Consider the following 15,452-nt stretch of genomic DNA (forward strand, 5'->3'; position numbering starts at 1 on the left):
GTACCCCCGTACCCAGTGGGCATCGTTCCTCCCAGGACCAAATCTCCCATGAGCCCTCCCGAGTCCTCCACCATTGCTTCCTATGTCACCCTGAGGAAGACCAAGAAGCCTGAATCCAGATCAGTAGGTTTTTGCTGTTGGCATCAACAGAGACAAAAACATTTTTTTTAGATGAAGTGAACCAATTCTAGTTTAACAAATGTGTCAGAATGAGCCTGAAGGATAGCTGTTTCCTTTGAGTCAGATCTCTTTAGATTCTTAATCTGCCCGCCAACAAGCACATACATATCTTTTAATAATACATTTACAATGACAAGTCACTCTCAGAGCACGCACTTTACTTGCTCCAGGAACCATTTTTGCACTTCACATCTGTGCAAGTACTTCCTGGCAGAAGAGTTTCCCCTCCAAGTTCACATCTTAGAGCTGGAAGTCCTTGTTCAAATCTCTGCCCTGTGTTCCAGCTTGATTTAGTGCTCAATATTATACAGTCTTCTATTTTTTTCTTTCATTTTATCATTTTATTCATTTTCATCTTAATAATTGTCAATGATCAATTAATCATTCATTAGCATTTTAACTATAAGTTAAGAAAAATGCTCAAAATTTGCAACTTTTTTGTGCAATATTCATTTATTATTGACTAACCAACTCTAACTGTAAACTGTAAAGTCTTTACCCTAAATTTTAATGACTTACGTTATGGAGACTTACGTTTGGTTCCCAAAAGGAAGCTGAGTCTTCACAATGTGACTGTGTAAAGGAGCAATACATGTCCACACAGTCTTTAACTTGGGTCACTTTTGGGGACGTTCACCTCCAGGAGTATTCTGGTCCTAACCCTATACCAAGTCTTTAGACAAAAATTTTAAGACTTGCAATATGGGCGCAAGAGCTACTTCTAAGCTAAAGCTTGTTTAGTTTAATTTTAATTTAATTAATTTTGGTCATTTTTTCAAATTACATTCAAATAAACATGTAAAAAAAAATCTAAGCAAGTTATAATAACTGAAGAGGTGCAGGCTAAAGCCGTAGCTTATTACACCTGCCCTTTTTCCATTAGTTATTATGTGCGTCCTTTGACATTGTTTTGGTCTGACAGAGTCATTTTCATGGAAACCTAACTTTAATCTGAAAATAGGAAAAAATGAGGAAAAAAATGAGAAGAGAAATATTTTGTATCTTATTAATTATTAATGATTAATCAATTAATCAGTCATTAGCAGTGGTGGAAAGAGTACTGAAAATATGTACTCAAGTACAAGTACTATTACATTGCTAAAATATTACTCAATTACAAGTAAAGAAAAATACTTAAGTAAAAGTACAAAGTATTTGTCAAAAAAACTACTCAGAGTATTGGTTACTTTTAACCGATGATGTCACCATCACCTCTCCAGACTAGGGCTCTAAATTTTCTGTGTTTTGCTTTACCAATAGTTGAAACACTAACAATCAATTAATCATGAATAATTGATTTGATACATAACAAGTGTTTTTTTTCCCCTCATTTTGATTGGCTGTTTTTTTTTTTCTCTCATTTCAAGTTTTTATTTCTTGATTCAGCAAATGTCTCCAGCAGGCAAAACAAAGCTAGATGAGGTGCAGTTACTGCCACGACTATTGATTAAATATCTATGAATACATTTTTTAACTGGTTAAATTCTTAATGAAACATCAATTAAAGATCAGTCTAAAATATACTTTTTTGGTTTTGTTTTGTTTTTTGTCCATATGTCCTGGTTTTCACTGGCTTTCTTGTAATCAAATCACTTTATTGGCTACAAAAATGCAGATAAAAGGTTAATTCAAATTGTACTCAGTTCTCAACTATTTTAAAAGTAACTAAGTAGATTACACGGCATAATGAATACTTAAGTACAAGTAAAAGTAAAGACTTAAAATCTACTCATAAAAGTACAAATACCCCAAAAAACTACTTAATTACAGTAATTTGACTATTTGTAATTAATTACTTCCACACCTGATCATTAGTGTTTGAACTATAAGTTCAGAAACATGCACAAAATTTGCAACCCTGGGTTTGTGAAATATTCATTTATTATTGACTAACCCCAACCCAAACCATAAAGTCTCTACCCTACATTTAATGACTTAAGTCATTGGCTCCTAAACTGAGGAGCCACTGAGAAATAAAGAGTGAATGAAGTTGAATGAATATGATCTATGTAGAGGAAATAAACAATCAAAAATTTGCTTTACATGATTTATAGGTGGTTTAGTATAAGCTGTTTCTATCTCAACATTATCTATCGTGATTTGTACTTTTTTTGATTCAATATTAAATAATATAAATTTAGTTTTGTTTAAATTTAATGGCAACTTGCAAATACCAAACCATCATTTTAAAGTTTTCAATTTGGTTTCAGCTTGTGTCATTCCTGAAAAGACCTTTCACATTAAAAGCCCTCTAGTGCTACAATGGTCATAATCCCTCCCTGCTGTGGAAACCTACTTAACACTTCGGAGCTGCCTAGAGGCCACTCATTTTTTATAGTTGCATCAAGTGTTTTGTTTATGGTATGTCTCAGGGCAATTTCTGTCCAAAATCACACATAGAATGAAATTAAGTTACCACTAGTTTTTTTTTGTGAGAAAGCTGCACTGCTGTGTATCCAATTACATTCCACATTTGCAATGGCTAAATGCTAATATGCTGAGGCTAACATAATGTAAATATAGTAAATTTAATGCTGAATTCCACCACCATCCAGAAAATTTTTAACCAGCATTCATAAGGGACCAGGCTTTTTGTTTGTGTTGATCACACCTGCAATTTTTAATCCATGCATACCTGAAACACCAGCTTTTATCTGAGAATGTGAGACACAGCTATCAAAAGTTTATAAGCTGAAACATCAATGTTAAAAATATCAGTTCACTGTAACTAAAGATGACACATTTACCAGAACAGGTCTGATGTAACTATCCCTTGTGGCTGTTATGCCTACGCTCACCCACACTACACCTACACTGCAGGCATACTGTACATCCTGACCATTAAAACTCAGCCTCAGGTTTAAAACAAGACTAAAGTCAACAGGCCAAACATATGGATCATTTTGTCTTACCAAGAAAATTCAGGCAGTCAGAAACCAGTCTCTGGACGGCTTTCGTTTCCACACCTTTGATTTGGATAAAAGGCTAGTTCAGCAAAAACATGGACACATGGAGTTTTGTCTTGTCCCATGCAGGACCGTCCCAGGAGTGCGGTGGATCAGACAGGATTCGGGGAGCGGGAGGTGGGCAGGACGAGGATGAGTGTGGAGGAGCAGCTGGAGAGGATTAGAAGGAACCAGGAGGCCTCGTCGCTCCGAGAGAAGAAGAGAGAAACCCCGTCCCGCTCGCCCTCCTTCAGCAAAGACAACCCTTTTATTGTCATGCAGGTGATGTTCACCTCCCTCCCACAACCGCACATGCACACACATTTACTTACGTCACTTTTGGGAACATTACATAGACTTACATTCATTTCTTTGAGGTGTTCCCTAACCTATGAGTAATACATGTCCATACACACACTTAACTGAAGTATAATACTAAATCAAGTCTTCAACCTAAAACTTACAGACTTGTGTTATAGAGGTTTGCATTTAGTCCCCAAAAGGAAAGTAATTCCTCATAATGTGACCTTGTAAGTAAATGTATGTCTCCACAATTTGAGTAATACACGTCCATGCAAACATTAATGTGGGTCACTTTTAGGGACATTAATTTCTCGGAGATGTATCCTAGCCTCAACCTTAAACCAAGTTTTGACCCTAAAATTTAATGATTGATGTTATGGGGTCTTTCGTTAGGTACCCATAAGGAAGGCAAGTCCCCACAGTGTGAGCATGTACACAGATTTATGTCCCCATAACATGAGTAATACATGTCCACAGACAAACACAACCACTTGAGTAACTCCAACCCTAACCTTAAACCAAGTCTTTAACCTAACATTTAATGATTTATATTATGAGGGCTTTCATTTGGTCCCCATAAGGAAGGCGAGTCCCCACAATGTGAGTGAATAAACACATTCATGCCCCCACAACATGAGTAATATGTCCACAGACTCACTTGAATGAATTCACAGATTGAAAATGTTTGACAGTTTTTGAGGCCTCAGGAAAAAGTAAGCAGGAGAGCTATAAACTGAAACAATCTAGTTAGGCTTACGTGTGTGTGTGTGTGTGTGTGTGTGTGTGTGTGTGTGTGTGTGTGTGTGTGTGTGTGTGTGCGCCTACAGACTCGGGTCCAGGCGGAGGGGGCCTGTGCAGACCCTGTGGAGCTGGAGGCAGCTCTGCAGCAGCTGAAGGTGGCTCACATGGAGCAGAGCAGGATGGCTGCTGAGGCTGCTGGGACTCACACAGAACCTGCACCACAGGTTCATGGGATATATTTTTGTTGACATTTTTATAGCCTTGTCATACTCATAATCACTGAGTTGTGAACTTCACTGTTACGCCAGTTACAACTGTAAGAACATTATACAATTTCAGTTTAAAAATGTGTGCTTTGATTAGCATTAAGAGAACTCTGAGCAACTTTCAGTTTTTTTCCCATCAGTAGTTGGTTATATAACCTTCACATATGTTCTGCAGTGCATGATACACCATCTGCATGTAAAACCTCATGCACATTTCTGTTGACTGTACAAGCAGCTCCACACATGATTCTATTTCAATCTCCAGAAGGTGCAGAATGCGGAGGAGGTGAAAAATGACAAGCATGAGGAAGAGCAGCAGGACGGGGACGTGAGCCTGCAGAGTGTGAAGGAGCCGCAGGCTCAGACCAACAGCATCAACAACGAGGTACTGCACTGTAGAGGATTCTGCACAGCCGGGGCTGCTGGCCCCCAAAATATATCGTTTTGTTTTTACTTTAATCAAACAGGAGGAAATGGTGCATTTCGTGGGGACTATTTTCAGATGTGGATTAGTCCACATTTCATTCCACATCTTAGTCAGAAATCTCTACAGCCAGTATCTCCAAAACTCTGCAACTCAAGCCTCACTACACAAAAATACCTTTTACAATAAGTGTGGTGAAATGTAACCATGTCAACTTGAAGAAGTCACTCAGTAGAGTCCAGACCCCCACCAGGCAACAGATAGTGAAGCACCTACTGCAATGTTATGACTATTTTTACAGAGGAGGACAGAGGACAGATAGAGAACTTAACATTATGATGTCACAGTGAACTTGACCTTTGACCTTTTGCATATAAAATGTCATCACCTCATCATATTATTCTATTAGATATATTTGTGTGTTATTTTGTCATAATAAGCAAATGAATTATTGAGTTATGGCCAAAAATGTGTTTAGCAAGGTCACCACGACCTTTGACGTTTGACCACCAAAATCTAATCAGTTCACCTTTGAGTACAAGTGAACATTTGTGTAAAGTTTGAAGAAATTTCCTCCAGCCGTTCTTGAGATATCATGTTCACAAGAATGGCATGATCTGAAAACATAAATACTGTGGCCATAAAAACACAAAAGGTATAAAAGTAATTAACTTTCAATAATTCTGAATCACAGAGGTCCTTCAGCATACAGTCATTAATGTGCAAAAAGAATTTAGGCTGATTAGTTCAGTGGTATTAAAGATTAGCTCTGGACATACTCACACATGTGAATATGTGATAATGACATATTTTAGGGACATTTTTGGGTTACTAGTGCTGCTGTGTGGTTAAAGTGGACTGATGCTTGTTAATATAACTGCCTGTAAACAGTGTGAACATTAAGCCAAAGTAGTCTTGATTGTCTCTATAAGAAGTTAACAGGTAAAATAGCAGCATTCAAGGCTAATGAGCTGCTGATATCAAGTCATTTGAAGAAAATACATTTATATAGGGGATGGATGCACATGGTATCTGTGAGCAGACAGTAAACTGGAGGTTGCAGGGGCAGCAGGTGGAGGAGAATCAAAGGAATTCTTCACTATACACATCTCTCTGTTAAATTCACCGGCTGTAATCCAGCCGTGTCTGCCACACGGCAGATAATCAGCCATTGTGGCCGTAACATCTCCGAGTGTAATCTGGGACAATAACAGAGGATTTGTGGGAATGCGGAAGAAGCCAGGTTGGCTTTAAGGGGTTTATCTCCTGGATTCAGCCAGGAGTGCTAGCTGGGTCTGGGCTGCTCTCCAGTGGGATGCCACCCCGGAGCTCCGCCGAGCCCCAGCTGTACACACCAGCCCTCATTCCACAGCAGAGACAGAAAAACACACAGTTATTTATTGTTTTATTCATTTCTGTCATTCATTTCTTTTTTAAAAATTTGTTCTCTCTAGATTTATTCATGGACTTATTTAGCTGACCTTGATATGATACTGAAAACTCAAGGTATAACTCGATAAAAAAAATCCAAGATACAATATTTATCACAATATTTAGAAACAAAGAAAAATGACAAGTTGAAAAAATGACCTTATTCATTGTAAAACTCATCTGTACAGCATTTTTTGTTCTCATAAAATTTGTTTTTCCTTTTACCGTACAGGGCTTATGCTTTCTTTCTTTTTTATGACTTAAAGTTGATTGATCAACAACACAAAACCACAACAGATCAAAAACCATAAAAGACAGTCCCCAAACAGCACCAGCCAGAGGAAGAACTGTACTGGCTGATACTGAGATACAAATAAATAAATAAATAAATAAACAAATACATAAATAACTAAGAAGATTTTTTTTAAGTAAAACTTAAAAAACATGAAAAGGGGATGAGACAATAACAAAATAGACAATAAATCAGTGTAAATGAAAATATTCGTGTGAAATTTAAAAAGGAGGGAAAATAAAAAAGAAATCTTTTCTTTTTTTATCACTTAAAGTTTATCGATTTTCACATTTCAACAAACACAAAAATCCAACAGATCAAAACCCACAACACACAGTCAAAAAAAAATCACATATTACATATTACAAACTAGACAATAAGCTACCGTAATTGAAAATAACAGTATTCACATGAAATGTAAAAAAAAGAGCAAATAAACAAACAAACAAAAAAGAAATCTTCTTTCATTTTTTAATTAAAAATAAAATAAAATGTCCAAAAAACTGTCCTGTAACGTCTTGCAATTAATGTTTCAATTATGAACTTCTAATTGCAAAACAAACACAGTGCAGCAGGCTGTAGTATTCCTTTTATAAAATAGAAATAATAAAAAAAATTAATTAACTGTGTAATATCGCAGCAGATAGTGTCACAGTCTGGTATGTATGCTTTTGTTTTGTTTTGTTTTTTTAGTCTTTTGTGGTATTGCAATATTTGATATATTGTTACATCCCCAGTCATCAGACGTTAAATATAGTGACATATTTCATTGTTTGGCCTCTTGCCTTGATGCACAACATAAAAGTGTTGCTGAAACTGACACTGAGAGCAAACTGTGAGGCACATTTCTTAATACTGTTGTTTAAAAAAGTGCATTTACAGTTTTCTTTGAATAAAGAGAACTGCAATAAGTCTTTGTGCCAATACTGCTCTTTATATGTAATTTCTAGCACATCACAGCCACAAAAAACATACTAAACTCTCAATTTTCTAATTAATTAATTAATTAAATGTTCTAATTAAAGCATATTGTGTGTGTGCTTCAGCTGTGTGAGAGCCAGAGGGTGGTGATTCTGGACCTGGGTACGGAGCCTCAGCGTGTGGAGATTGTAAACCTTCAGCCTTTTGAGGATGATGAAAGCAGAGAGCAAGATCTGACCAGCTCACCAACAAACACCACCACAGAAAACAGGTGTGTGTGTGTGTGTGTGTGTGTGTGTGTGTGTGTGTGTGTGTGTGTGTGTGTGTGTGTGTGTGTGGACACAGTCCAGCATGTTTTTGGAGATGGAAACTAGCGCTCATTAGTGAATCTATAGACACCTGAGCATCGCAGTGAACGGAGCAGCTGCACCACCATGAAGCACACCTGCTTTTTCATCCCCAGCTTCTGATCAGACAGCTTTGCTTTTCTACACTGAGAGAAAATCTATGCTGACACAGCAAAAATACAAAAAAGAAAACATTATCTGTATCATCATGAAACTCTTTTTTTGAAAGAAAGAGTTCTTCAAGGATTATTGAAATCTCTTTCATCAACATTCTTTGCACCATAATATAAAAAGGGTATTCAGCAGAACTCTCTCTGTGGGTTCTAAGTAGAAGAAAATTAAATAAAACAGTAAAATAATAACATAAAAATAAAACCCTTGATGTATAAAAAGGTTCTTTGTAGAATTTCTTGGGTGGGTTTTAGATAAAACCCTTGTAATGTGAAAAGATTCTTAATAGAACACTCTTGTTGGGTTCTAGATAAAACCCTTGGAATATGAAAGGGTTCTCAGTAGAACTCACTGGTGGGTTCTAGATGAAAATCATTGGAATATGAAAAGGTTCTTAATAGAACTGCCTTGTTGGTTTCTAGACCAAACCCTTGAAATATAAAGAGGTTCTTAATAGAACACTCTTGCTGGGTTCTAGACAAAACCCTTGGAATATGAAAAGATTTTCAGAACTCACTGGTGGGTTCTAGATAAATGTAATATGGAATATAAATGTAAATGCTTTTGGTAGAGCCCTCTGGGCTGGTTCTCAATAGAACCTTTAGAAAGTGGAATGCTTATGGATAGAACTTCCAGAGAAGGTTCTGGTAAAAGGTTCTCTGAATAACCTCTTATTGGGGGTTCTAAGTGGAACCTTTCACAGATAGTTCTAGGTAAAACCCTTTATGTTTGGATTATTTTAAAAGGTTCTACCAGGAACCAAAAAGGACAGGCTGAAGTACCCTTTATGGTTCTAGTTAGCACCTTTATTTCTAAGAGTGTACTAATCTTGCGACCTCACTATTCTGTCCATTACTGTAGCTTCCAGACTCCTGAGCCTGAGACGCCGAGTCCAGAGCCGAGGGAGGAGGAAGCAGACGTGACGCAGCAAACCACCAGAGAGGAGAAGCTGGAGAAGAACCTGGATTCTTCCAACCAGCTGACGGCGGACGACAAGAAACTCAGCAACAACAACAACAACATGTTGGCTCGTAAGACAACGCCTCACTGCTGGACACGTGTCCGTCAAAGCTGAGAGCACATTTAAATTCTCTGATGTTGGCTTTTTAAGGCTATTTTTTTTTACTCAGTTCCTCACAGTTTGTACATTTTGAGCAAAATACTAAATAAGTTAATAGTAAGTTAAAATAAGTCAAATCAATTCACCCATTCTTGAGAACTGAGACTAATCATATCCTACCAAAAAACAAAACTAAAAATGACTAATACCAACACTCTTATTCCAGCATTTCCTTGGTGAAATTTAATCTTTAAGGATATATGTATACATTTTTTTTATTTCTAAACATGCTCTGTGCTACAAAATACCCAAGAAATCACAGTTTATAACAGTTTAAAAATGTGTTAAAACCCTTCAAAATCTAAAAATAACAATACTTACTGATAACAGAGGTATAAAATGTGGTATTATAATCATCTTTTCCATCAATCCCATCAGATTTTTTCCAAACACATGATTTAATCAGGCATAAAAAGGGTCAGCTATACCCTAAGGACCCCTGTCTCACTTCCTGGTTTAAAAAAGGCAGGAATACTGCTCGAACACTGGTAAACTTTCTATTTTTAGACAAATTCATGAAATAACATTACTCAGATGTGTCTCAACCATAACATGTCAACTCTGTAGTCCTTCTAAATCAAAGCCAAATAAGAATTATGGTTTAAAAATGTGTATTTTGATTAACATTAAGAGAACTCTGAGACACTTTAAAAAATAAAATGGCTGCTCATTATGACTATGATGTGCAATGAAAAAAATTCAACGTTTTGTCCCAATTTTCAAGAATGAATATTATATAGCTATTTTATTATTTAGCATCAAAACCGTCGGGGCACTTTTCACATAGAACAGTGAGACTGTACTCTTTATATTATTATTCACAGTGACACAACTCTTCCCACCATGAGCAAGCACTAGGCAGCAAGTTGCAAGCAGGCAAGTTGACTCAGAGTGGACGTCCATCTGTCTCAACCAGCTGGGTTGAGAGTTTCGTGTTCTCCACCAGTATACGTGACAGTGCAGAACAAGACTTTTAGGCCACAATGTAGAGAGATATTTATGTACACATAATGGAATTGAATAGTTAAATTAATACATTTTTAAAATTCTTGGAAGATTTTAGAGTTTGGTTGGTAGCTAGTCAAAACTTTAAGCTGGTGTGTTTCTGCTTGGATTTCTTTAAATCTAGGCTACAGCCCCACACATTTTTGTTTGCTTTTTGGTCATTTTGCCAACTTACTTCAGTTTCCAAATAATCATTAAGATTGACCAAAAAATTGATTTGAACAGTTAAAATAAATTTAATTCAGATACACAAACACCTTTACTGAGTTTTAGAGGTGTTCCTAGGAGTATTTTTTTTTTAACTTTTGACAGAGCCAGGCTAGCTGTTACCCCCTTACTTCCAGTCTTTATGCTAAGCTAGGCTAACTACACCCTGATTCTAGCCCTACACTGAACAGACAGACATGAGAGTGATATCCACCTTCTCATCTAAGTCTCAGAAAGACGGTGAATAGTTATATACCCCCCCCCCCCCCCCCCCCCCTTCACATTGTGAACACAGTAAAAGCTTGTTGACTGAAGTGTGAGCAGGTAATCCCTGCTGCTTGCCTGCAGGGAGAATTCACCTCCTGTCTGTATTCACCCACACAGCTGCTGCTGCTCCTGAGGCTGCAGTTTAACATCACAAATCTGTGTGTGAAGTCAGACTGTCAGAACCATTTGGAACCTGATTCAGTCTGTCTCACTGTGTGTCTTTTAGTCTTGGCTGTGTGAGGCTAATAGCAACACTCTAATTCCATTTTTTTTTTTTTGTGAAAAGTTTTTCTTTGAATAATTATACATATATATATATATATATATCAAATTTATGTAAGTTATGAAATGCTTTGGTCTGCTTATTGTTTTTTTTAGTTTCTAATTTTCTTCTGTGTCAGAAAATACCTTTGTCTCAGACAAAAATTCACAATTTCAGACAATTAAAAAATGAGCTAAAAGCCTTCAAATCAATTTTTTCTGACTCTTTAAAGTTGTGTCCCAGATTTATGTCAGCTCCATCAAATTTAAAAAAAACAAAAAAACAAAAAACATGATTTAATCGGGCATAAAAAGGATTAGCTATGCCCTAGGGACCCCTGTCTCACTTCTTGGTTTAAAAAAAATATACTGCTCAAGCACTGGTTAACTCAATATTTTTTGAAAAATTCATAAAATAATATTTCTATCAGATGTGTCTCAACCATAACATGTCAACTCTATAGCCCTTCTTCCAAATAAGAATTATGGCATACAAATGTGTATTTTGATTAATATGAAGAGAACTCTGAGACACTTTAAAAAATAAAATGGCTGCTCATTATATCTATACTGTAGAATGAAAAAATTCAATGTTTTGTCGACACCTAAGATAGGAGGCAGTCCACTTACAAGGTTTAATAGCCAATAGTTTGATCTTTTACAAGCTCCACTGTAAAATCTTATGACATATTTGCTTATAACTATGAAACTGCTAAAGTCACATGAGATTCACACACATCATAACTACAACAGATTTAATTGCAAAATGAAAGTGCTGCTCAAAATCTCAAACTGTGTGGATAATGAGCAACATCCACTGGGTCTGATAGACCACATCCACGCTGTCTGCACAGTTCACAAACAAGCAGACAGCACACTCTAGTGGGCACATCATGAAACTGCAGCTTTTAAAAAAACAATTAGGGAAGACAGTCACTGATTATTGGTTTAGAGTTAAAGAGATCTGAGTGCTGCAAGGAAGCTGAGTTTAAATTAGAGCTGGAGCTCAAACTTAAGTGTCAGAGATGATGAGTTTGGATGCAACAGTAAAGAGAATTGTAACAGGTTTGTGCTGTCAGATTTAAGAAAGTGGAGAATATAATTAATAACAAAAGTTTGGTTTAGTTAAGGTTTGCGAGAGTGTGAATACATTCACAAACACAGAGCAGGGTGTGAGAATGAGATAAGAGAGAACTGTGAATGTAATGTGAGACTAGATTTGAGTGAGCCGTATTACATTGCTATCCCACATTAGCAAACTGAGCAGAAGAAGGTTTATTAGATTTGATCTAGAGTTTTAGTGTCATCTTGTTAGACCCCACCGTCTCATAGAATCAGGCTGTTTTCCAGTGGGAACCATCAACTTTCTCATTGGTCTCGAAGGTTTGGCCTATAAGGCTTTTGTGTTGTTGCACTGTTTTTTGCTCCAGTGCTCGCAGTAGCTAATGTTACCTGTTGCAAGCACTGTTTGAATTTTGTTTGAAATAACTAATTTTGACCATTGCATCACTAGCAACAGTGTGACATTGCACTGCACTGCCTTTTTGTGCGACATTGTTTTTATATGCAGCACTGCTGACTGGGTACCCCTCTGACACACCACCAAACAAGAGAAAATGTACCTCAAAGCCCGTTGCACACCGTTGTGGAAACATCCGAAAACTGTAACAAAACAGTGCACACCGTTTTCTGATTGGAAAAAAGTGGTTGTGGGAGATGTGTTGCTTCATATTAAGGTTAGCAAAAGGGTTAGAAAATATTAAGTTACGCTTTCTGGCAAAAATCCCTGAAGGTAAACTTCTCCCATGGGTGGTTCAAGTAATGCGCTTTTGGCTGAACCACAGTGGTTTGGACTAATCAGCGTCCTGTGAGGAACTACTGGTAGGTCAGGTATGGTTGTGGTGTGACAGTAGTGAGAAGTGATTCAACAGTGGCGGCCACTAAAGAGGTCAGCATTGCTGCTATAGCATCATTAAATCTTTGAAGATGTTGCAATCTTGAAAGATTAGTAAAACGCACTACAGGCTTTCATCGATGGAAAAGATCTTTTCTTCTCTTGACTGGTGTCTTATGGTTCATTGATCTGATTGGCTGAAGTTGGCTCATTATAGACAGTGATAGACAGACAGTTCATCCGATCACCTTTTTTAAAGTGCGCACCTTTTTACAAACAGTTTCCAAGGACGATGTCTCAGATGTCTCTATGTAACAAACCATCTGGTGTGTCAGGATAATAACTTGTGCTCATCACTTTGCAATCTGTGACTCATTCTTATCTCCACCCTCCATCTCTTCCTCTCCTCCCTGCAGCGCAGACGTTCACCTTGGTGAGCAGCGACACGTGAGTGACGCCGGCCTCGACATCCACACCGGCGTCCCGTAAAAGCCCAAATGTAGCCAGCCTGCACCGAGCATGCTCCACGGCTTCCTGCGTTTACAACAGAACTACTTTGATACTACTGTTACATGCCCACGAGGAGACTGAGAGGACGACGGCCCTGCTAACAGACTGACAACACAACAGACGGGCCGCCATCACATCCAGACAGAAAGAAAGGCAGATGATGTACTGTATCTTTAGCTCCTGTTAGATCTGTCCATACATGAGCAAAACACCAAGTCTATGGAGTCATGTTTGTCCCAAAACATTTCTGCACCAAAATCACATTGTGAAATGGTTTAGTTACAAATGGAGCTGAAATATACCTGTACAAGCACAGAAATGTTCCATGGAGTCTTGTCAGTTGTATAATACATCTGCCTCTATATAAGAGAGAGAATCATTTTCATGTTAGAATTACAACAAAGCCTTTTTGTTTGGGTTCCAAATGAGCGTCCACCTGTGTAATAACAGGTGTCACACGCTCTGTAATTGGAAAGGAAGTGGCAAACCACAGAAGATGACCAACTCAAGCATCTACTGATTTTTTCAAGTACTTGATCTATATGATAGTCATCCCAGCAGTCATGAAAATAGGTCATAGCTTAAAAGTTGCGTTTGATGTGTACAGCTCCGTTTCAGCCACCTGTGTGTCTGTTTTGTGTCTTTTCTGTAAGGTTGAAATCTTTTTAGACTTTTTATTATCTGCATATCCAGAGGAGTTTTAGATCTTTTATCAAGGGTGCTGTTTGGCAGGAACACCCTGGTCCATGTTCACGATGACACAAATGAGCACCTGGTGGCTGCCCAGTACGACTACAGTCTGCTCTGTCGGCCACACAAGCAGGATGGATTGTGTCGCATGTTGACTGCAGGAACTTTCTCCAGGAGCTAGCGATCTTTGGAGGAACTCAGAATGTTCCTTCCATCGAGACATGGGTCTAAGTGAAGTTCTGGGATATTCTTTTATCCCCTTAAAAGTCCCTTCTTGGAGGGTAGTACTTTCCAAAAGTACAGTAACTTTGGGGCTTGCAACGCTTAACATTTCTGATTGACACTCCATCCATCCATCCATTTTCCTCTGCTTATCCCGGGTGGGGTCACAGTTGCAGGAGGCTGAGCAGGGTATTCTAGACATCCATCTCCACAGCAACCTTTTCCAGCTCCTCCAGGCTGATCCCGAGGGGTTTCCAAGCCAGATGAGATTAGTAATCCCTCCAGCATGTTCTGGGTCTACACTGGGGTCACCTCCCAGTGGGATGTGCCCAGAAAACCTCCAGAAAGAATCGTTCAGGAGGCATCCTAATCAGATCCCTGAACAACCTCAATTGGCTCCTTTCGACACAAATGACCAGTGGGTCTACTCGGTGTTCCCTACGGATGTCTGAGCTCCTCACCTTGGCTGAACCCAGCCACCCTACGAAAGAAACTCATTTGGGCCAGTTGTATCCACGATCTCATTCTTTCAGTCACTACCCAAACCTTGTGACCACAGGTGAGGGTTGAAGCGAAATCTTTGCCTTCTGACTCAACTCCCTCTTCACCATGACAGCCCAATACAACGCCCACTTCACCCTCATGCTTCACTTTCCCGTCACTTGTTAACAACATACTCACAGTATTTTATTTCACCCACCACTAAAAATCTGCAGCAACTAAATATTTTTACTAATTTACCTAATTTCCAGGGGTCTTTAGAACGCGGTGGAAACAGACCTCAATAGGCTGAAGGAAGCTTTTAGTTTCTAGGACTTTCAAACATCTCTCCTCTGGGTCATTCTGTTGTTTGCTGTCAGAAAGGGTTTCAGACACTACTAATTCTCTTTTAGAGAAAATGTTTATCATGGCAGCCTCTTTGATGACCAACGTGATCTAATGGGATAGGGTTTAAGTAGCATGCTACTTTGACGCTACTTTTCGTGTATCATGTCTACGCATTTTAAGGTTTTTGTGTGTCATTTAATGCTGTTTGGAGTTTTGGATTTGGTAACAACAGTCAGGTGACCTTCTTCGTGGTTACAATTTGATTAGCTTTAGGCAACAAAACTACTTTGAACATTTCACCCATTTACACCTGATGTTAGAATGTGATCTGTATCCAGATACATTATCCAGATTAAGGAAAAACATTTTGCCCATGCAAAGTGTAAATGCTATGTGATCAGAATGTGATCAGACCTGCCAAACCACA

At 38.2% G+C, this 15,452-nt stretch overlaps 1 protein-coding gene across 7 annotated transcripts in view; it reads left to right on the plus strand.

Moving 5' to 3' along the window:
• The window catches only part of LOC146306486 (pleckstrin homology domain-containing family A member 5-like), a 331,268-nt gene extending 316,265 nt beyond the window's left edge, over positions 1-15,003 (plus strand). For 6 of the 7 annotated variants that reach the window (XM_084710711.1, XM_084710713.1, XM_084710714.1 and 3 more), the window contains 7 exons: positions 2-123; positions 3,216-3,407; positions 4,256-4,393; positions 4,701-4,820; positions 7,629-7,774; positions 8,883-9,052; positions 13,192-15,003. In XM_084710711.1, coding sequence (XP_084566837.1) covers positions 2-123; positions 3,216-3,407; positions 4,256-4,393; positions 4,701-4,820; positions 7,629-7,774; positions 8,883-9,052; positions 13,192-13,226 — 923 coding nt within the window. In that variant the 3' untranslated portion in view covers positions 13,227-15,003. The remainder of the gene's footprint in view (position 1; positions 124-3,215; positions 3,408-4,255; positions 4,394-4,700; positions 4,821-7,628; positions 7,775-8,882; positions 9,053-13,191) is intronic. The other variant, XM_084710716.1, reaches the window with a different exon arrangement.
• The last annotated feature ends 449 nt before the right edge of the window (positions 15,004-15,452 follow it).

This window comes from Lutjanus erythropterus, chromosome 22, assembly GCF_056507025.1.
Source record: "Lutjanus erythropterus isolate fLutEry1 chromosome 22, fLutEry1.hap2, whole genome shotgun sequence".
NCBI classification, from domain to species: domain Eukaryota; kingdom Metazoa; phylum Chordata; class Actinopteri; order Lutjaniformes; family Lutjanidae; genus Lutjanus; species Lutjanus erythropterus.